The sequence below is a fragment of the Cordyceps javanica genome, chromosome 1 (assembly GCF_051103115.1).
Source record: "Cordyceps javanica chromosome 1, complete sequence".
NCBI classification, from domain to species: Eukaryota; Fungi; Ascomycota; class Sordariomycetes; order Hypocreales; family Cordycipitaceae; genus Cordyceps; species Cordyceps javanica.
In genome coordinates this window covers 865298-885741 of record NC_139295.1, presented here as the reverse complement: position 1 = coordinate 885741, position 20444 = coordinate 865298, and the positions used below count along the sequence as shown (strand labels likewise).

Below are 20444 nucleotides of genomic sequence, written 5' to 3'. Positions count from 1 at the left end.
CCGGTTCGTACGTCCTTTTCATCTGTCCCTTCGCTTCTTTTACATCTCAAGCTAATAAATGTGTGTACTAGTTTTGACGGGCGACTTAGCTTCGACTTCAGCAGCTCCGTTAGGAGGAGTCCCTGCACTCAAATTTTATTCGGGAAATGATTTGAGTGGTTTCAGGGAAGAGGAGGTTCTTGGTGTCCCGCGCCAGTAGTGCAACTACGTTGTGCAAAATACTCGTCGTTGACCTCGCCATCATTCTCGTGATTCTCGTGGATATGCGTGAAGCGGGCGCTAAATTACATTGGCAACGAAATAGGAGCTTGCATCTTTGAGCTCTTGGCTCAACAGCTGGTCTACTCCATACACCTCAGTTTGCAGGAGAGAATTGTGTTCCTACTGTCGCCTTTTTTTTTTCTTTTTTTCTTGAAAGAATTTGTCTGTCCAGCTTCGAAGAAAAGTTCAGACTGGCGTGAAGAATCTGCCGCCTCACTCGCAATCAAGGTCAATGACAAGATTCATACATCTGGAACAAGTCTCTGTATTCTGTCATGGACTAGAAGGTGCAGCGCGAGTTCATATGGGCTTGCTAGCTTGAGCTCACCCGCATATTGCATAACCGTATTCCTCTAATCCTGTAGTTCGCCATCCGAAGGGCCCAATCCACTTGAGATGCGAAACTTGGTTCTAAGCCACTCTATCGGTACAAAACCTGCCATCTCCGAATCGTAACGCCAACATCGCAGATCTCCAGCTCCACCAAAATATTAGGCGTGCCAAGGTCTCAGTAGTAGAGCACGAGACGAAGAAGCTTGCGGAGGATGGCGGGTGGCAGATGTTAGGTACGAGCAATGTCAACTCTGCGACATGACTAGCCGAGGATAGCGCTGACCGACTTGAAAGTTGGCAAACAATTTGTCCTCGAGCCGACTAGCCGTGGCGAAAGATGACACCTCGGTCGCTGTCTTCATTCGAGGCCGAATATCTCGATTCCGTAGACAATGTCTCACTCTTCGTCCAGCTTTACTTGCCTTGTAAAAGGATTATTTGTAGACTTTCTTTGTTTAACAATCTGAGCCAACATTTTGAGTATGATGCCGAAACGACGGCCGGGCCCTAGCAGTCAAGATAGATTTCTACTCTCTGCAAAGATGCTGTGAAAGGTCGGCCAGATAGAGGCAGATTTGGTCTCCCCCGACGTCAGTTATGGGGAGCGAATGGGTCAGGTTGCTGTGGCGTAACATGACTAGCCCACTAGTTAGCAGATTGCAGGTACTGCAGCCTTGTGCGAAGCCAGGTGTGGTCGACGTCAATGCTGACCTGGCATCCTCCCCAGTTCGCGAGATGTCGCCACGCTCTAGCAGAACTATACTGACCCAATCGAATGAGCCATTGCTGATACGTCCCGAAAATTGAATGAGGGTTCGAGAGGATTTTGATGTGACTATTGACTGGCATTTGTCTATTTTTAGCTCATATTAGTTACTCGGTATCATCCAACCCCTCCGCCCTATGGTATCTGACCCAAGACCTTTTCGTCGTGGAGGCACTTGGGGCGATTCACGTCATTCGCCAGCATAAAGACGAAACTTTTGCATCTGATTAGCAAGATAGATTTACCGCCATCTCGGATGCGCAGAACACCCTGTTCATCGCTGCCCTCGGACCCGGTCGCAGCAGGGTCGTCAAGTTGGCTGTCGCTTCAGGCTTGTGAGCTATTCTTGCCTTTTTATGCCTCACATCCTTCATCGCCAGGCTGCATGAGAAGCTGCAAGAACAGGGTTTCTATCTCAGTGTTGAGGTTCCGCCGCTCTTCACGGCCTTGGTTTTCTTCTCCTTGAAGCCACTTGCTATCGTTTTTTGGAACCGATCTAACTGGTACATATTGAGGATCGAAGGAAGGTGGGTTATAGGATGACTTTGGCCAATTAGACTTGATTATTTCCATCTCAAGCTGGAGACGGCGCCACCCAGTCTTCAGACCCTGCGGCGTTTTGCCGCTATTTACGTACAGCCTGCTTCGTACGGACCATGAGACTTATGCATTCCAGTAGCATGTCGTTGCCGTGTGTGTTGGTCCATGCGAGTCATGCCTTGTCGCACGTTGCTGGCTCTTGGGCGGAATAATACACCCTCCGTTTTGGGAGAGAACAACATGCCGATATTTCAGGCGCAGCTATCCCGCCATATCCCGACTGTATTAGGCATAACCCGCCGCCCGCGGCGTTGGCGTGATTTGGTTTCGCCATTATTAAGCCGAGGTAGCAAGCCGGGCATCCAGAGAAGATGCGAGAGAAATACCGCCGGACCGGACACGCTTGTGCACGGCAGGTCGCGAGCACTACAACAAAATAATAAAGATACAATATCAGACCAAGGCTGAATGAATAACTACTGAGTAGTAGTGTGTCCATATTCGGGCCGTGTGTGTGTACCGTGGCCGACCGTCCGCCGCTGTCTGTAGCTGTCCACAGCCAATGCGGTGCGGGACCTCGCTCAATGACAGGCCTTCATTTCTGCCTCACTAAAACATGCGTTATGTTGCTTTTGTCACGTCCTCCCCAGGCCGCGGCATTTTACGGAATTTTTCTCCCTTTTCTCTTCTTTTATCCTTTTTGTTGACAGATTCTGGTACCGCCCCCCCCTTGGACAGAGAACCACGACGAGCCCAGTTATTACCATCTTTGCATCTCTGTCGATCCCGTCACGTCTATTCAGCCACCAGTGAGCGTTGAATTAAGCGAAAAAAAAAAAGTCTTACCACTTTTCGAGCAACGCACGCGACACTTCCCTGTCCGACAAGGCATGACACCACCCGCTGCGACCACACAGGCCGCCCAAAATGGCAATTCCACGCCCGCCGGCGGCGTCGGCAACCCTTGTAGTCCGTTGAACCGGGCCGGCGAGCTCGACCATGTAAGTCGGCAACAATGCCTTTTTCATTCGGCATGGCGCATATTCTGCTCGGCCGCTCACCTTTTGCGCGCGCGCGCACAACCCTGCTAACACGCGCATCCACGTCTAGCTGCTGCAAGCCGTCCGGGAGCTCATCATCCCCTTTGTCAAGGCCGCCGACGATGCCGCCGCCGAGAAGCCCACGGGCGCCATCCCCAAGGGCCGGCCCAACGTCCTCGTCCAGACCACCGCGCCGGCCGAGCTCATCCCCAAGCTCGACCTCGCCCTGCCCGACGAGGGCCAGGGCGAGGACGGCCTGCTGGCCCTGATCCGGCGCGTGCTCGACTACAGCGTCAACACCTGGGACCAGGGCTTCCTCGACAAGCTCTACGCCAGCAACACGCCCGTCGGCGTCGTCTCCGACATGGTCCTCTCCATCCTCAACACGAACCTGCACGTCTACCAGGTCTCGCCCGCCCTCTCCGTCATCGAAAAGGCCACCGGCCGCGCGCTCGCCCGCCTCTTTGGCTTCGACGGCGACTTTGCCGGCGGCATCACCTGCCAGGGCGGCAGCTCCAGCAACCTGACGTCGCTCGTCGTCGCGCGCAACACGCTGTACCCGGACTCCAAGTCGCGCGGCATCGCCGGCGCCCGCCGCGACTTTGTCGTCTTCACCAGCGCCCACGGCCACTACTCGGTCGAGAAGAGCGCCATGATCTGCGGCCTCGGCGGCGACAGCGTCTGGGCCGTGCCCGTCGACGACGACGGCTGCATGCGCGCCGACGCCCTGCGCGAGCTCGCCGCCCACGCAAAGGCCCAGGGCAAGACGCCGCTCTACGTCAACGCCACCGCCGGCACCACCGTCCGCGGCTCCTACGAGCCCTTTGCCCCCATCTCGGCCGTCTGCAAGGAGTTTGGCATGTGGATGCACATCGACGCCAGCTGGGGCGGGCCCGTCGTCTTCTCGCGCGCGCACCGCCACAAGGTCGCCGGCTCCCACCTCGCCGACTCCATCACCATCAACCCGCACAAGATGATGAACGTGCCCACCACCTGCTCGTACCTGCTCATCCCCGACACCCGCACCTTCAAGGTCGCAAACAGCACAAAGGCCGGCTACCTCTTCCACGACGGCGGCGACGACGCCGAGACCTGGGACCTCGCCGACCTGACCCTGCAGTGCGGCCGCCGCGGCGACAGCCTCAAGCTCGCCCTCGCCTGGCTTTACTACGGCGCCAACGGCTTCGAGCGTCAGATCGACCACGCCTTCGACATGGCCTCGTTGCTCTACACCCGCCTGGACAAGACGGGCAACTTCACTCTGCTTTCCGGCAACCCGACACCGTGCCTGCAGGTCTGCTTCTACTACTCCCCCGGCGGTGTCCTGTCCGCGGACAAGGACGTCAACACCAAGAATACGCAGCGCATCGTGCACGCCCTGATCGAGCGCGGTTTCATGGTTGACTACGCGCCCGGCGACAAGGGAAGCTTCCTTCGCGTCGTCGTCAATGCACAGACGCTCCCGGGCACCATGGAGGGCCTGGCCAAGGCGCTCAATGAAGTAGGCGAACAGGGCCAATAATATAAACATGATGATATAGATATAGATTCAAAAAGAATAAGCACATCCAATGAGAAATTGAAAAAAAACGGGACAGATCCAAGTCATGGGAAAGATGTGACGCGTGACGTAAAGAATCAATCTTTTAACGATCGAAGAAACTACAACATCATGGTGGGCACCGCGTGTCATCCTCTTCGTTGCCAAGTCCAAATGCGGATAGCATGCCTTCGAGGCTGCAGAAATATAATCCCGGGGGCCCGATAACCTGATGCAATTTGCACTCGCACGGCAGATGAGCATGAACAACGGAACCGTCCATAGTCCGCATTCGCATCCTGTCCTTCAGTCTGGGAAACATAATATTCGCCCGATGACTCACATGAAGTCTCTTTCTCATCCCCGGGTCGAGGGTGTCTAGGTACGTCTCAAGGGCGTCGCGATGAGCATCCTCCGTAGCCTGCAGCATGCGGCGCACGTCGTAATTCGGCTGTCGGAATATGTACTTGTAAAAGTTCAGGAGCTGCCACTTCTCCCAGCTGTTGGTCAGATGAAAACCAAAGTTAATGTCCGAGTCCCGTGCGAGGTGCGTCTCAAATGAGTGGTGGCACTCGCGCTGCTGATGCAGTCTGAAGCAATCGCAGAAGCGCCCCGACAGCGCATGCTCGACACTGATCATGAGTCGAAATATACTGTACTCGCCAGGATTCGGTCGGCATGGCAATATCCCTTGGCTTTCCAGTGCCGAAATATCAATACCACGCGCTTGCATCAAAACTCCGAGACTTGATGTCTCATACGCAGACACGATGTCGTCGAATGTGGCCCCTGAACATGCAAGCGCCAAGTAGCATCCAGCAAGCTGCAGCTTTTGTGAGAATGACTTGCAGTGGCAGAATCCGAACTGGATCCAGGTCGGCGAGGTCGCATCTGGGATGCGCCAGAGACTGGGCTGTATCGCCATGTATAAATTAATCACATCTCTCTGCGGCCGAGTGAATTGCTCTTCATTCTCAACCCTCTTCTCAACACCGAGACAGTCGACGGCACGGTTCCAGGCGACGACCCAAATGTCGTAGTGTTCCTTTTCTCTACTCGGAATGGGAAATGCTTCCGAAGAGCCATTTTGTAGAAACCACGACACACAACCGCATTCTTGCGTGTTGGTGAGCCTTGCCACCTCTCGCTCTAATTCGCAGAATTTGGTCACAAAGTTGCCAAGGGTGCCGGCCTCGAGCTCCTCCTGCAACGCCGGCACTGCCGGTCGGACTCTGCGAAACAGAGTCTCATACAGACAACCAAGGTCGAGCACCTCGGATATATCCGCACAGTTGTTGAAGCCAAAGGTGCGGCAAAGATGATCATCGGCAAAGATGTATACCAGTGCGTTGTGGAATCTCTCGGCATCTTTGGACTTGATTTCCTGGCAGAGTTTGCGTATTGTCAGCCGTAGGAAGTCCACATCATTAGGACGGTTTGGTATCCTACAGGTGAAAATGTGAGTGGCTGAATCACGTTTCTTGCATTCTGAGGAGCAATACAGCGCCCAACAAGCTCGACACCTGTAGTTTGCGGGGCCGCGACAGCGCGTGCACAGCCTGCTATCCGTGCTCATGGTGGGAGGCATCTCCTGCATCTCTTCCAGTCCATCTTTTCTCCTGCGGAAATTGATGTTGGCCACTTCCGCCTCATAAATCGGTATCTCTTGCGAGGATTTGTATTCGCTACCGCCGCCGAGCACAGTAGCGTAACCCGGATTGTGATGGGATGGCAGCAATTCCATATGTTGATCGGTGGCAAGAATTACGAAACCACCCCTCAATCTGCTGTGAAACTGTCAGTGTCTCGGTTACAAAGCTTTTGCGAAGAATTTTGGTATACTTCGATATTTGGGGTCCGATAGCGTATTCCGGTTGTTCCCTCTGAACCACCTTCGCCGTGGACAGCGCAGCCGAGGATTGCTGCATCATATTGGTATGGAACGGAGGATTCGGCTTGGAGAGAAAATCCTGCAAAAGGCCTCTCAGGAGATCGGAAAACCGTTTGATCAGCCCCGTGGCTGCTTGCGGAATCAACTTTGGCAACGCCCACAACGAAAGCAATGTGAAATGAGACCCGCGCGATTGCAAAGGTTCTTTCGCAATGGAGGCGAGGCTGCATATCGCGAAACAGAAGAAGCACAGCTTCTTTGAGCAGCCGATGTATGGAAATAATTCACCACCAAGCTCTTCGCCAGCTTGGGTAAGTCGGAAAAGATACGTGATGAGCTGCATCTCAGCATGTATTGGTTTATGTCTGCGGGACGTCTTGATGAAATCCTTGACCTTCTCTTTCTTCGAGAAAAAAGTACCCCAATCAGGTAGAGACTGATGGCCCAGGCATCGGAGAGTCTGATTGGGGGTTTTTCCGACCGAATGATTTGCCATGTACGCTGCGTGCGGCTGGATGTGCTGGAAGGTGATCGATTCCAGGTCCGACTTGGATGCAAGTTGTTGAAAGGTGACAGCAGCATGAAATATTCGAGTGAGGTAAAGCAGCGAAGACCATGCCTTTTTGAAGTTGTTTTTGTTGCGAAGCACCGGTCTAAGGAGGCCCTTCAATGCGGGCCGTCGTCGGGGATGGCGTACGATATTGTAAAGACTTTTCAGAAGATTTTTTATGGTAACCTGTGAGACAGAATGCGCATCCCCAAAATGGTGCAATATATCACGGAATACCTCTTGGACAAGTTTCTCGTCCTCCTGATTGGACAGACAGTCTGAAGCATTGTCGGAGATGGAGTCTTCGCCTGTTCCAGAAACCCTAATGACGAATTCGAGATCATTGTTATCGATCCAGCTCCTAGTGGTGCATTTGCGAGATCCCCGTCGTAGATTTTGGCTTGTGAGAGTTGTCTGTTCCGAGGCCCGACCAGCCTGTTGGCGAGCCTCCTTAAAAACGCTGCCAAGCATTGCAACGTAATGCTTTACGCGTGGGGATTGATGAGCAAACATCAAATGAAATACTTCATCTTGGATTTTCTCGTCATTTCCAACTTCTGTAGCTCAGAATTAGCTGTGGTAGTCTACCACTTGGTTTCTATGATCTCGCTTGCCGTTCCTGACTATCCGCTGGTACAGTTGCTCTAGAGTACGGAGAAATTCAACATCGTCTCCATCAAGACACTCGTTTTTGGCGCACAAGAACTTTGCGGACTTATCGCTCATATTCTCGATCATAATTATGCTGGTAACATGCCTCGCGTCGCGACTTCGGTCATCCGATGTTGTTGTGCCTTTTCCCGTCTTGAACCTAGCTAACACTTCTGCAAGACGGTCAAGAGCATTGCGTTTGATTTGATTGGTATCCTTCTCTCCTGAGCTTACAGAGACTTCGAATTCAGTTTCATCTAGAGATTCATTTGTCTCATCGAAATCATGTTCTTGTCCGAGAGGGAATGGTTCTTCGAACATCTCTGCTTCTTGGTCATTCTGCCTCAAATCTACGACACGGCGTGTGATAAATGACAAGATGCTGACAAGATCAGAGATGTCCCTCTGCAGATCGGATAAGTTAGTCATGACGATGAGGCTGCTGTCATTGCGGGACATTCATTGAGGAGAGCCTGACGGTGACTATGGAAGCCTCATGCAGCTGCAATCACATGAGCGTCATGAGCTTCTTAGTCAGCCATTTCAACAGCAACTCGAAACGAGGAGCTGGAAGAAAATGTGTGAAAATTATCAGTATGAACGACGTCAACCAAATACCAATTCTGAACATGTCTAAATCGGGCCATGCTCCACTAGTTGCATCCTCCAACTTACTATTTTGATGGTGTCGATGGTGTCGATGGTGTCGGGACGCTAATAAGCGGCCACCGACAGTTTCTCGGGATGATCAAGGATAAATAATCAAAGAAAAATATACGCAGAAAATTTTTAGAAAACTACTTGAATAGATAAAAATAGATATTTATTTTCTAATGATAGTGGCTTACAAAATTGAATTTACTACGACATCTGCTAGGCAGATCGACGTTAACGCGCTTATCTTATCGCTCTTGGTGGCAGAAAAAAAAAAGTTGACAAGCAAACTCCAACTTCACCACCCCACCAGTCTCGCAGCAGCAAAGTGCAATCATTATGCCCAAGCCACGCACGAAACGAGGCTCCGGCCGCGAAGCGCGCAAGAGAAAGCATGTTGAGGGGGGCGACTACAACGGCGACATTGATGCCAAGCGACAGCGGGTCGACGGCGACAACGACGACGGCTACTACCAGCACGACGAGGCGGCGCCGGCGACCAGCGGCGCCTTTGCCGACCACGAAGATGGACCCGGCGAGAAGGAATTTTTTGGTATGCTCGCCGATGAGGAGCAGGAATACTTTCGCCGTGCCGACGAGATGCTCGAGCTCAACCAGTTCCCGACACCCGACGATCGCGCCCTCTTCCTCGAAAGCGTCTACGAGGAGGCCAAGGGCAAGGAGCTCAAGGTGGCCAGCAGCCAGTCGTGCTCGCGGCTGATGGAGCGCCTGATCCAGCTCGCCAACACGTCGCAGAAGAAGCGGCTGTTCGAGGCGTTTGCCGGCCACTTCCTCTCGCTGGTGCAGCACCGCTTCGCCAGCCACTGCTGCGAGGCGCTGTTCCTGCGCTCCGCCGGCGTCGTCTCGCAGGAGCTGTCGGGCTTTGACGGCTTCGTGCTCGACACCGCGGGCGCCGCGGCCGGCGAGGCGCAGGAGCCTGAGAATTCGATGGAGAACCTGTTCCTCGCGACGCTCGACGAGCTGGAGGGCAGCATGAGCTTCCTAATGACAGACCGCTTCGCCTCCCACACCCTCCGCGTTCTGCTACTCGTTCTGTCTGGCCGCCCGCTGGACGACGCGGCCTCCAAGACGCTCATCAAGAGCAAGAAGAAGGAAAAGGTATCTGTTGCGGGCTCTGCAGCCGTCAACGAGCAGAATCAGGGCCTGCGCGCCGTCCCGTCGTCCTTCACCGCCGCCGTCACCAAGATCATACATGACTCCACCTCCACCATGGACGCCACCAGCCTGCGCGTCCTCGCGACCCATCCCATCGGTAACCCGACGCTGCAGCTATTCCTAGAGCTGGATCTGTCGCTCAACAAAGCGGAGCAAAAAGCCGACGCCGAGCAGCCGACCTTGCTTTTCCAGCTTCTGCCCGGCGCGCCGCAGTCGCTCTATGAGGAGTCGTCCGAGGCCACCGAGTTTGTCAACGGCATGATCTACGACCAGATCGGCTCGCGCCTCGTCGAGACCATCATCACGCACGCGCCGGGCAAGATCTTCAAGGCTCTTAACCAAAACATCTTTCTTCCTCGCATCCAGGGCTACGTACGAAATGACGTCTCCTGTTACCCTGCTATCAAAGTACTCAATCGCATCGGCAAGGACCAGTTGGTTGAGGCGGTGGAAAAGATTGGCCCCACGGTGCCGCAACTCGTCTCAAAGCACCGATATAATGTGCTCAGAACACTATTTGAGCGCTGCGCGGCCCGCGGGCTGACGGAGGAGGTCAAGCAACTGATGAAAGGCCTCCGTGAAGGCTGCGGCTCACAGCCTGTAGACCTGGTCACCACTCTCTGTTCTCTCAGCAGCGACAATGACGCAAAGAAGAAGAAGGACCTTAGCCAGCTAGCCAAGAACGAATACGCCATCCAGTCTCACGGTGCGCAGCTGCTCACCACGCTCCTCTCCATGCCGGGCCCTGCCAAGGGCGTGCAAGAATCCCTCTCCGCTCTGTCGCCGGAGCTGCTCCTGCGCCTCGCCAACAACTCTTTTCCCACCGCGACGCTTGTTAGCGCCGCTCTCAAGACACCGTCCGCCAACGCGCTCTTTCAAAAGTCGACCGTCAACGCGCTCGCGCCCCACGTCGCCGACCTGGCCGTGTCGCAAAACGGGCACAACGTCGTCATCGCCATGGCCGAGATCCCCACCAAGGGCCGCGACTTTAGCGTGCCCGCGCACATCAAGGACGGCGTCATGCAGGTGCTGGGCGGCCAGGAGGCGGCGCTGCGCGACTGCTGGATGGGTCGCAGCGTGTGGCGCGCCTGGAGGGGTGACTTGTGGAAGACGAGGCGGCACGACTGGAAGGCCTGGATCAAGGATATGGTGGCGGAGGAGTCACAACAGGTCACGTCGGCGCACAAAAACGGCGCGCGTGCGGGCCAGAGAAAGGAAAATTAATGTATATATAACAACGTGTTGAAAAGCCATCTCATTTACAACGGTCAGGAGTTTTGCTGTTTTCCTTATTAGATATTTTCTGCACAAGTGCGGTGATTTACGATTTATCGTCTATACATGTATCTTTCAAGTCTGTCCATGCTCTATAGTTTTGGACTCAACGCCATCGTATTCCTCTTGTACTCCTCGCGCAGGATCCGCCGGAGGATCTTGCCGCTCGGGCTCTTGGGGATGGTCTCAACGACGCGGACCCCCGCGAGCCACTTGCTCCGGGTCCGCGTCTCCTTGACGTAGTGGTCCAGTTCCTGCGGAGCCGACTCGTGGTCCGCGCCCGGACCGAGCACGACAAACGCAAAGGGCCTCTCGCCAGCGTAGTCGTCCGGGACACCGATGACGGCGGCGTCGGCGACGGAGGGGTGGCCGAGCAGCAGGTCCTCGAGCTCGGCGGGCGCGACCTGCGCGCCCTTGACCTTGATCATCTCCTTGATGCGGTCGTGGATGGTGAGCTGACCGTCGGCGGCGACGGAGCCCTCATCGCCGGTGCGCAAGAACCCCTCGTCGTCAAAGGCCTCGGCAGAGGCAACGGGGTTATTAAGGTATCCCGGGACAATTTGGGGGCCCTTGACGCGGATCTATTTTTTTAAAAAGAAATTTGGATACATGGTCAGTTTCTTCTTGGGGACTTTTGCAGGTGCAACTGTCATCAGAAAACTAGAAGGAAGGGGGCGGGGGAGGGGGGCGAAAGGTTCTTCATACCTCTCCGCGCTCATCTACGCCGACGGCCTCGCCGTCCTCGTTGACCACCTTGATGACGGTGCCGGCGACGAGCGTGCCGACGGAGCGGCCGTGCTTGAAATCGTACAGGTGGCGCGGGTGGGTCGTGACGCAGGCCGTCGTCTCCGTCATGCCGTAGCCCTGCTTGAAGCCGGTGCCGGGGAAGCGGCGGGCGAGCAGGGCCAGCACCTCGGGGCTGACGGGAGCCGCGCCGGTCGCCCAGCGCTCGACGCACGAGAGGTCGTAGTCGCCGACGGTCGGGTCGTGCGCGAGCCGGATCAGGATGGGCGGCACCAGGTTCACCTCGGCGATGCGGTACGTGCTGATGGCGGACAGCAGAGCCGGCATGGTGAAGCGCGGGACGACGGCGATGGAGGTGTGGCTGACGAGGCAGTGCACCTGCGCGCGCACGAGGCCGGAGACTGTGCAGAAGAATGCCCGGTTAGTTCGGTTTGACGCACGCACACGTGTTCTGGTCGCCCCCGTTACACGATCGAGGTGAGGACTTGCTGTGGTAGAAGGGGAGGAGGCCAAGCGCCATGTGGCTATGGGTGTAGGCGAGGTTGAGCTGGAGGCACTGCGCGATAATGTTGGCGTGCGAGATGATGACCTGTAATCCCGTCAGAACATTCCCGTAATCGGTGTTTGTACAAACGACCGATGCCGGCGCGGCAAAACAAAAAAAAACGCACCGCCTTGGGCAGGCCCGTCGTGCCGCTGCTGAAGCACAGAAAGGCCGGCGCGTCGGCGCTCGACCGGCCGCTCGGCAGGCCAGCCGGCTCCGTCCGCCCCAGCCTGGCCCCCTCCTCGACCAGGGCGCTGAGCGACACGAAGCCGTCGACGTGGTCGTCGTCGTCGTCGGCAAAGACAAAGATGCGGCTCTCGTCGACGCCCTCGGCGCGGGCCGCGGCGCGCACCACGGGCAGCGTCTCGGGCGCGCACATGACGAAGCGGCTGCGCGCCGTCCGCAGCGCGTGCCGCATCTCGGCCTCGTTGGCGGCCGGCGACGAGACGGCCGGCACGCCCCCGGCGCGGATCACGCCGTGCAGGCAGATGGGGTACGTGACGGCGTTGGGCGAGACGAGCGAGACGACGTCGCCGGGGCGCAGGCCGTCTCCGTCTCCGTCCCTCTCCCCGTCCCCGTCCCCGTCGCTGCGCGGGCGGCGGGGGCGGCGGTGCCGGACCAGTGCCGCAGACAGGGCGACGGCGGCGTCGCGGACTTGCGCGTGCGTGAGGCGGGCTCCCGTCTGCGTGTTGATGTACTCACGCGTCGGGCTTGTCACGGCATCGGGCTTGGAGCAGCCGGCCGCGGGCGACGAAGTTTCAAAGAGCCACTGCCACAGGGTGAGGTCGGGCGGTACTATCGATACTTGGTGTTGGTTGTGTGGTCCGCGGACTTTTGGGCAAAAGGGCAACTGGATTCAACGTACCGTGTATGTCGGGGTAAGCGGATTTGAACAACATGGTTTTTGTTTTTTGCGATGAAGAGTTCCAAAGTCCAATTGAAATAAGGCCCTATTTATGGAAAAGGCCGAATGAAAAATGAGAAAAGCAAAAAGGAGCGACACCTACATGGAAAAAAGGATCTACAAGTTATCATGGGCATAACGGCTTTTACCCCGCGATGTTCGGCCCCACCATATCGGCGAGTAAACAGGATGTCATGTTGGCTTTTTTTTTTCTCCGTGCCGAGGTAGATGGATTCCGGACCTCCAGAGTTTGGAAAGGAGGGGTGAGGTCATTTGGCCGCTGGCAAAAGACGCCCATCAACTTTGATAATGTCCATGGAGTTTGGGCTGCCTTGTTCGGTTATCGGACCTATCGCAGCCGGGCAAGCAAGCAAGCAAGCAAGCAAAGAAAGAAAAAGAGTGGCCAACCCACTCCGAATACAACAGGAGAAGACAAAGTGCTGGAGGGTAATGGAGAGTAAGTAGGCGAGAGGCCGCGATTCGGCACTACACAGCCAAGAAAAGATACAATAAACTAAACTAAACTAGAAAATTAAATAAAAATTGAAAAAATATCGGATCAAGTACAGACAGACAGATGGCGGCAGCGCGCGCGCCCACGGGATATTTCAAACAGCGCTTGTTGATACACGGCGTGCCCGTCCGAGTACGGCATCCTCCCCTTCTTGTCAAGGGCTTTGGCTGGGGCCGCGCCGTGGCCCGTGTTTTTCCCATTTTGCTGGTGGCGCAAACTTTCACTTTCCTGACCAGGACCAGCCCGCCCCCCCCCGGCTCCGACAAGGCCACACACGGTAACGGATAGTTGGTCTCATGTTGTGCTGCCCATCGCCAACCAACAGCAGCAGCGTAAAAGCCGCCTCGTACGCCCCTCCTCCTCCCCTTCCCCGGGCGGCGGGAGTCGGGAGTCAACAGAAACTGTTTTACTTATCCTCCCCTCCCCTTCCCCCTTTCCTTCCCCTTCCCGGTCGGTTGTCGTACAACAAGACGCAACACCCATTTTACATTCTAGGCCGCATCCCAAGTGAGCATCTCCCTCTTTTCGGCTTGGGGGGATTTTGTTTTTTTTTTGGACCACCGGCTGCCTTGATTGCCCACGGTTTCATTGTGTTGTCGATGAACCGGGGTGATTTTTCCCGGCCCCCACGGGAAGTCTTTATCAAGCCGTACCTAGTGTTGTCGAAATTCATTGTCTCGTCTGCTTCTATTCTGGAAGGAACCCTTCCTCTTATTTTTGGCCCTTGTGCGAGGGCACGCGCGTGTCCACTTGACGGCCCCCTTTGTTCCTCATTGTCCATCTGTCCCTTGCGCGAGGGGGGGCACGGAGCAGGCGCGTAAAATAAAAGCGTCAAGTTGAACAAACTCGGGTCTTATCCGCAGCCTGTGCTTTTTTTTTTTGGTTCTTCACAATGAATTGTAAAAGAAGTAGAAGAAAGAAAACCTTCCGACAAGTTTCTAGGGCTGACATGATTGTTGGTTTCTTGTTTTCCTTGTCTTGTTCATTTCTACCTTATACTCTCTCTTTTCGCCCGACCACCCTCTCCCCCGATTGACACTTTCTTTTCTTTTCTTTTTTTCTTTTTGCCCTATCAATGCAAGTCCAAAAGGCAAATTTGGGGGCTGCGCGGGCGAGCCTATGTGAATGCAGCTTACAAACGCCCGGCGTCATTGCTCAGATTGCCTTCACTTTGCGGTTGCAGTAATCAATTGGATTCACTTCCGTTTGAATGCAATGTGAAGCAACAACAACAGAAAGCAAGAAAAGAAGAAACAAAAAAAAACAGAGGAAAGTCGTCAGCTCTTCGTCTTTCCCTCATTCCTTCTTGCAAACCATTACCCCCCTTCCACCCGTATCTTTTCAGTGTATAAGATCACGACGAGTTGCCTCGACGGCCAATTCGCTTTCCCATCCTTTCTACCTGGGTTCTTCACTCCTTCGCTCTCAACTCTACAATTTTCTTCATCCATTGTCCTCTCTGCATTCAGTGGAAGCTCTCTTTGGCTCACCGTCTTTGAAACTCGATACTTGCAACTCTGAGTCAGCCAACGATGCCTCGTGGTGGCTACGACTGCACCGGCGCCGCGCCCGGCTCTTTTGCCTCTCGCCTTGGTCGCCAGATGTATCCATGCGGTGGCGGGAACACGCCGCGTGCCTCACAGCTGGCCGTGTTCCCCGGGGGCGCCATGCCGTACCAGCCCGCGGCGGCCCATGTGCAAGCCATGGGCATGGCCGTAAACTACGGCTATTCAGGAGCAGGTTCGTTTTTTTTTTCCTCTTTTCTTCTCGTACCCGCCTCGTCAGTCATAGACCAAGGTTCCAGACTTACTCATGCGTGAACAAACCCAAAAATTACAGCAACTCCGCAGACCGGTCTGATATCTCAACACCAACACCAGCCTCAACAGCAGCGGGCCTGCACTTACATGAGCGGTCCCAGCTTCGCCCCATCACAGCCTCAGGTGCAGACCTATACGCCATTCGGGTACGCACCGTCGACGATGCATACCCCAATGACGGCGGCCGTCGCCGGGGGAGCCGCGAACCCGGGTCTCGTCTACGCCAGTAACCAGGCAGTGTACCACCAGCAGGCGTCCGTATACGGCGCACCGCAAGCCCCATACTACCGGCATCCATGAGCCTCGAAAGCCACGCGCTGGGTAACATCGGTACTAATAATCCCAGTGGTGTTTCAGTGGCACAGAGACGGCACAGAGAGAATGAGACGAGACAAGTGACTTTTTGCGTTGCTTCCGTCTTCTGTCTTTGCTAAGCATTACAATGGGGCGCATGCAATATTCTTTTACCTGTATTTTCATTGCTCCTGCTTTTTCTTATTATTTTTCTTTTCCTTGCACAGTTCTCGTGCAGAGAGTGGGGGGGGGGTGTCCAAAGGGGATGTGTTATAATATACCAGGCGCAAACGCAGCAGAGGGTGCGAAAAGGACCCAGTACAACAGTGTTTTTGTTGTTGTTTGTTTTATTTTTTTTGTCTTCTTTTTTAGAATTTCGACGAGGCGACTCTACCAAAGGACGGCGTACGGGAAGCAAAACTTAGATCAACATATTTGGCAAATCAAAGTCAGATTTTAATAATTTGGCCAATCAAAGTCAATTTTCATGGAGTAGAGAAAAATATCCAGATGAATGCGGGGCAGAGCGGGAGGCTAAAAGTTCGAGATGGCGCCGTGAACCCGAGATGTAGTTGATGGGTAGATGTACTTGGCAGGACACGGTCCGGGAAACAAGTTCCAAAACTAACCACAATAGAGTTTTTGCTCGTGCCATCTTGGAACAAACTTCTGCCTGGTGGCTAGAACCCTTGACTGTTTTGGCGCAAAGTAAAAACTCAAACGGGCGCCCTCTCTCTCTCTCTCTGTCGTGATGTACTCAGTACAGCCCCAAGTAGGGTAGGGCTTGGCTTCAAGAGTCTCGGTGCAGTTGGAGCTCCTTGCCACGTCACCCCAAATTAGCTCGTGAAACTGAATAGTGAGAGATTTTTATTTTCGGTAACTGATCAAAGGCAATGTGAAACGTAGGGAATAATAGTATAATTATGTCGGGCTCTCATGTATATTATTGGCCAGTACAGACTGACTGATGCTCCTTTTGTTCCGTGTACGTGCGCCAACCTGTGCCGCTGGTAGTCATGAGTATAAACACACTCCGCTCGCTTGTAAAATCAAATCCTTTACTTCATATACATTTTGCAATCCTCGCTCTCGTTTCGGTATCATATTTTCATCGCTGGCGGCATCTTCCCAACAAGGGTAACCGATTCCCACTGCTCGCTTGTCCAAAGCCGTAAACCTCATGTACAGCTGCTGTGCAGCATAAAAAGACGTACAAGAAAAACACCCGCTCCATTTCGTGTATACATTAATCCATTACTGGCTGTCAGCCCAGGCATTATCGTTGATGAAGGCATTCCAGGTCGTGTCGTCCATGAGCGGGTCCCACTTTGGGTTGTGCATGTCAAAGTCATCATCCGTGGGAGAGACGACTTGCTCCTCTTCGCCCTTGGAAGCCCGGGGAATTTCAGACATGGGAAACTGAGCGGGAGGAGCTGCCCAATTAGGCAGTGCATTGTCGAAACCTGTGCTCATGCTCATGCCACCCATCATCATCATTCTAGCTTCTGGGGGTAACTCCGAGGTGAATGCAGACCGACTCGATCCCAAGTCAATGGGGGACTCTGGCTGAGAGATATCGAAATTAGGTGGCGACGTGGGAAGAGCGATACCAGAGTCTTGTCTCAAGAAGTCGGGGTGCGGAGGTGGGCATTGACCCAGAGCAGACGTGGAGAATGCTCTCACATGCTGTTGAGAGGCATGGTGCTGAGGGTAAAACTGCTGGGTATGTGGAAATGGCTCCGAGTGCGCGTGAATGTGCTGAAATTGTTGGGGCACGGGCTGGGGGCGCTGAGGGAAAGGCTGTTGCTGCTGCTGCTGTTGTTGTTGTTCCTGTTGTTGTTGCTGTTGCTGTTGTGGCGATTGTGCCTGCGGTGGCGAGTTGGGAGCAGCAGGGGACATGCTTGATGCTTGACGTTGAGTTTCAAAGTTGGCGTGCTGGGGGAACAGCTGAGCGAATCGCTTGTTCACCTCATTCTGCCTCCACTCATCATTAGTGCGGGCAAGAATGGTAGACATGGCCACTTTGTTGGAGAGATAGGCCTCAACTCGATGGTTCATGTCCCCCGGTGATGCGCTTTGACCCAGAAGTCGATAGGAGCGAGGGAGGTCGTCGTCTTCCTCCTCATACATTTCCTCGTTCAAGACAACTTGTTCGGTGATGCGGAAGCTCTTGCCGGTACGTCGCTTGTGGATGTCACTGGCCATTCGGGCAGACTGAACGCGAGCTTCGAGACTGCGATCTGTGCGGCGTGAGGCTGCAATGTACGCCCGCTCTTGATTCTCCTCATGAGATCGCTCCGTCTATCAGATAGGTCCTGTCAGTGGGACGGACGTGTACGAAAGAAGGCGAAGAACTTGTACCTTTTTGTAGGGGCCAGGGACAACCATTGTTTCAAAGCTGCTGAAGTCTAGAGAGTTGCTTCGCATGATGTCGGGTGATAAGCACCGCAATCGGTGCGAGGTCGTTTTATAGGTAGTCGTTACCGTTTCCAGTGGCAGGTACGTAGCTGTCCAGTACAGCTTGTTGCGTGGACGGCACTAGCCGAAGCTTGCGGCAGAGGGCTGGCTGCTTGATGAGCCTGCAGGTTCTCCAAAGTAGCAGTGACTCGGCCAATGTGGCTGCTCAAGTTGCCCAAGTGGAACTAGAGCTTCGCGTCGCTGGGAGGGGATTCTAGAGCGAGAGCTAGAGGAGTCAAGTCTGGAGCTGGCGTGTGTTGGCGTTGTTGAGGGCGCGAGGTCGGGCTGGGGTGTACTGAGCCAGGTGTAGAATTTCTTGGTATGTTCTTCGGATGATGCTGCGGGGAGAAGAGAAGCTTGTCAAGGACGAAAAAAAAGGTGAAATCCAGGCACGGAAAGAAAGCGGAGGGTGGTCATGGGCATAATAAGTAGAATATTGATGCTCGGCCGAGTGGACACCTAGGCACAGCAAGGGCCGGCCAGGAGTGAAAACTGCATGCCGTCGCTGCATGATGGGAGCGCATTCTGGGTCGTCTCACACCGGGCTTTGGATGGAGACATGGAGTCGAGGCCGCGGGAAGGGGGGAGATGTGGGCGAACAGGATGAAGAGGGTGCTTGGGTGCGACGTGCAACCTTCGATGCAGGCGATGGACTTCGATGGTGAAGTTGCGGGGCCGGTAATGTGCTGGGCCAGAGAATCGGCACACCCCCCCTCCATTCGATGCCAGTTTCTTACCAGCTGCCAGCTCCCTAGGCGGCTGCTAATGCCAAAGTAGAACGACCAGCGTATTTATTTGAAAGCTAGTTTTGATTTTGGAATTGGGATTGCAATTTATTATTGGAGCCCTTGAAACTATCAGTTGGCTCCCAATATGCTGCTAGTCCGCGACCTAGTCAAAGTGTGCATACAGTTTGTATGTACAGTGTGCATACCGTATTGCCAATACAGATCAAACCGTAGCTCTGACACCTAATACGCGCTCTGGCCTCTTAATCCTGGCTGGCACTGTGCTGACTCTCTACCTACTATTAGTAAGTAGAGGTAAGTAATGGTAGGTAGGTTAGGTAGGTAGGTACCTCTGTGATTTCTTAGGTACCAACCTACTAAGGCAACTAATGGTTACTTGTGGTGAGCCCCTCTGTGCCCTCCGTTTGCATTCACAACCACTACCACCACCATAGCAACAACAACAAACTTCACACCACTCTATCATCCCGCTTCTCCTCGACCGGCCAGCCATCCAACCATCAAGCCATCCAACCATCAAGCCATCCACAAATACATACTGAGTACTGCTGTTCTGTCGTGGCAACACCCCTGTGACGCACCCATGTGGCCTGTGGCTGATGCTGCCTTATCCTCGGCCAACCAGGTACCGTCGTGGGGCCTCGACGCAGCTGCATCAAGACAGCACCAAAAGTCAACAGATTCATCGTGCAAAATACCCCGACAGGCACCAACCTACCGATCGTCAATGCGTCGTACGGTTTTGACCTCGCGAAAACTACCCTTATCGCCAACGTCCAAAAGCCGAGTCGTCTCTGATCCCGCAATCACTCGGCAAAAAAGACATATATGCTACTGCCAAGCTAGCATTAACTAGGTAGCATGCCTGAGACTGTGAGATGACAAGCTGGTGCCAGCCGTCTCCCCATCGCTGCCCTGGTAGCCTGGCCTCCAGCTCGCGCCACATTTATTAGTGGATGTCGGCCCCGACATCGAGATGTGCCTCACCCCCAGTCCAACCTGACTGGCTGTCTGCAGAGCCTGCAAGCACACCAAAACGCTGCGAATCGAACCACCCACCAAATACTCTCTGCCGACGCTACAGCCACACCTCGAGGCCCATACTTGTTCACCTGTGCACCTCTAGCTTTCCAGCTCAACATCGAACATCGATGCTGAACATCGAGATTTTGTTGCTGTCCCATCATTTACACCGCAGAATCCTGAATTCCGGAGCCGTATGTCCGGCTTCCGCAGTTTTACCCGTCTTGGTCTCTTCTAATCAATAGATTTGCATTTCCGTTCATTATCGGCGCATCCACGTTGTCACATCCATTTGGCTGCGGCTGATGCCCCAACCCAACCAGATGGGCCAACCTTTTCAACGGCGCAGGCTCCTCGGTTCCAACGGACAGACCCCACTCACCCTTATTAACACAGTCACTTCTGCTGCATGCAGCCATCGCGGTCCACTGCGCGACAACATTGTGGCGCCGCTCACTTGGCAGGTCTGCGAATTCCACACGATAGTAGCCCGTTGGGTAGCACTCGAAATCATCCTGGTGGTTCCATACAATCAAGGCTCTTTTTCGCCCTGCGCGATTCTAGACCTTTCGGGTGGATGGACGGTAGCTTGGCCTCGCCAGATCCAACAGGTGCAAAATGCGACTAGGAAAGTGACAGCCATATTCGAAAGGCGTGTATTACCAGTACCTTCGATATTCTCTATCATGCTTACATCTGCGTCGAATCCAGCAAACCA

At 54.4% G+C, this 20444-nt stretch overlaps 6 protein-coding genes across 6 annotated transcripts; 3 read left to right on the top strand and 3 right to left on the bottom strand.

Annotated features, from left to right (window-relative positions):
• Positions 1-2790: 2790 nt before the first annotated feature.
• V2A60_000266 (pyridoxal phosphate-dependent transferase) lies at positions 2791-4462 on the top strand (the record flags this gene model as incomplete). Its single annotated transcript, XM_083251637.1, has 2 exons — positions 2791-2901; positions 3011-4462. The coding sequence occupies 2 exons, from the start codon at positions 2791-2793 to the stop codon at positions 4460-4462; spliced, it is 1563 nt and encodes a 520-aa protein (XP_083107763.1).
• Positions 4463-4610: 148 nt separating this feature from the next.
• Positions 4611-6411, bottom strand: V2A60_000265 (uncharacterized protein; the record flags this gene model as incomplete). The annotated part of the gene is made up of 3 exons (XM_083251636.1): positions 4611-5925; positions 6004-6267; positions 6323-6411. The coding sequence occupies 3 exons, from the start codon at positions 6409-6411 to the stop codon at positions 4611-4613; spliced, it is 1668 nt and encodes a 555-aa protein (XP_083107762.1).
• Positions 6412-8565: 2154 nt separating this feature from the next.
• Positions 8566-10626, top strand: V2A60_000264 (RNA-binding RNA processing protein NOP9; the record flags this gene model as incomplete). Its single annotated transcript, XM_083251635.1, has 1 exon — positions 8566-10626. One exon carries the CDS (start codon positions 8566-8568, stop codon positions 10624-10626), a length of 2061 nt encoding a protein of 686 aa, XP_083107761.1.
• A 143-nt stretch (positions 10627-10769) lies between these two features.
• V2A60_000263 (uncharacterized protein) lies at positions 10770-12864 on the bottom strand (the record flags this gene model as incomplete). Its single annotated transcript, XM_083251634.1, has 5 exons — positions 10770-11258; positions 11383-11822; positions 11890-12010; positions 12093-12760; positions 12831-12864. 5 exons carry the CDS (start codon positions 12862-12864, stop codon positions 10770-10772), a joined length of 1752 nt encoding a protein of 583 aa, XP_083107760.1.
• Positions 12865-14915: 2051 nt separating this feature from the next.
• On the top strand, positions 14916-15503 carry V2A60_000262 (uncharacterized protein; the record flags this gene model as incomplete). Its single annotated transcript, XM_083251633.1, has 2 exons — positions 14916-15123; positions 15223-15503. 2 exons carry the CDS (start codon positions 14916-14918, stop codon positions 15501-15503), a joined length of 489 nt encoding a protein of 162 aa, XP_083107759.1.
• A 1248-nt stretch (positions 15504-16751) lies between these two features.
• On the bottom strand, positions 16752-17924 carry V2A60_000261 (uncharacterized protein; the record flags this gene model as incomplete). The annotated part of the gene is made up of 2 exons (XM_083251632.1): positions 16752-17798; positions 17859-17924. 2 exons carry the CDS (start codon positions 17922-17924, stop codon positions 16752-16754), a joined length of 1113 nt encoding a protein of 370 aa, XP_083107758.1.
• Positions 17925-20444: the final 2520 nt, after the last annotated feature.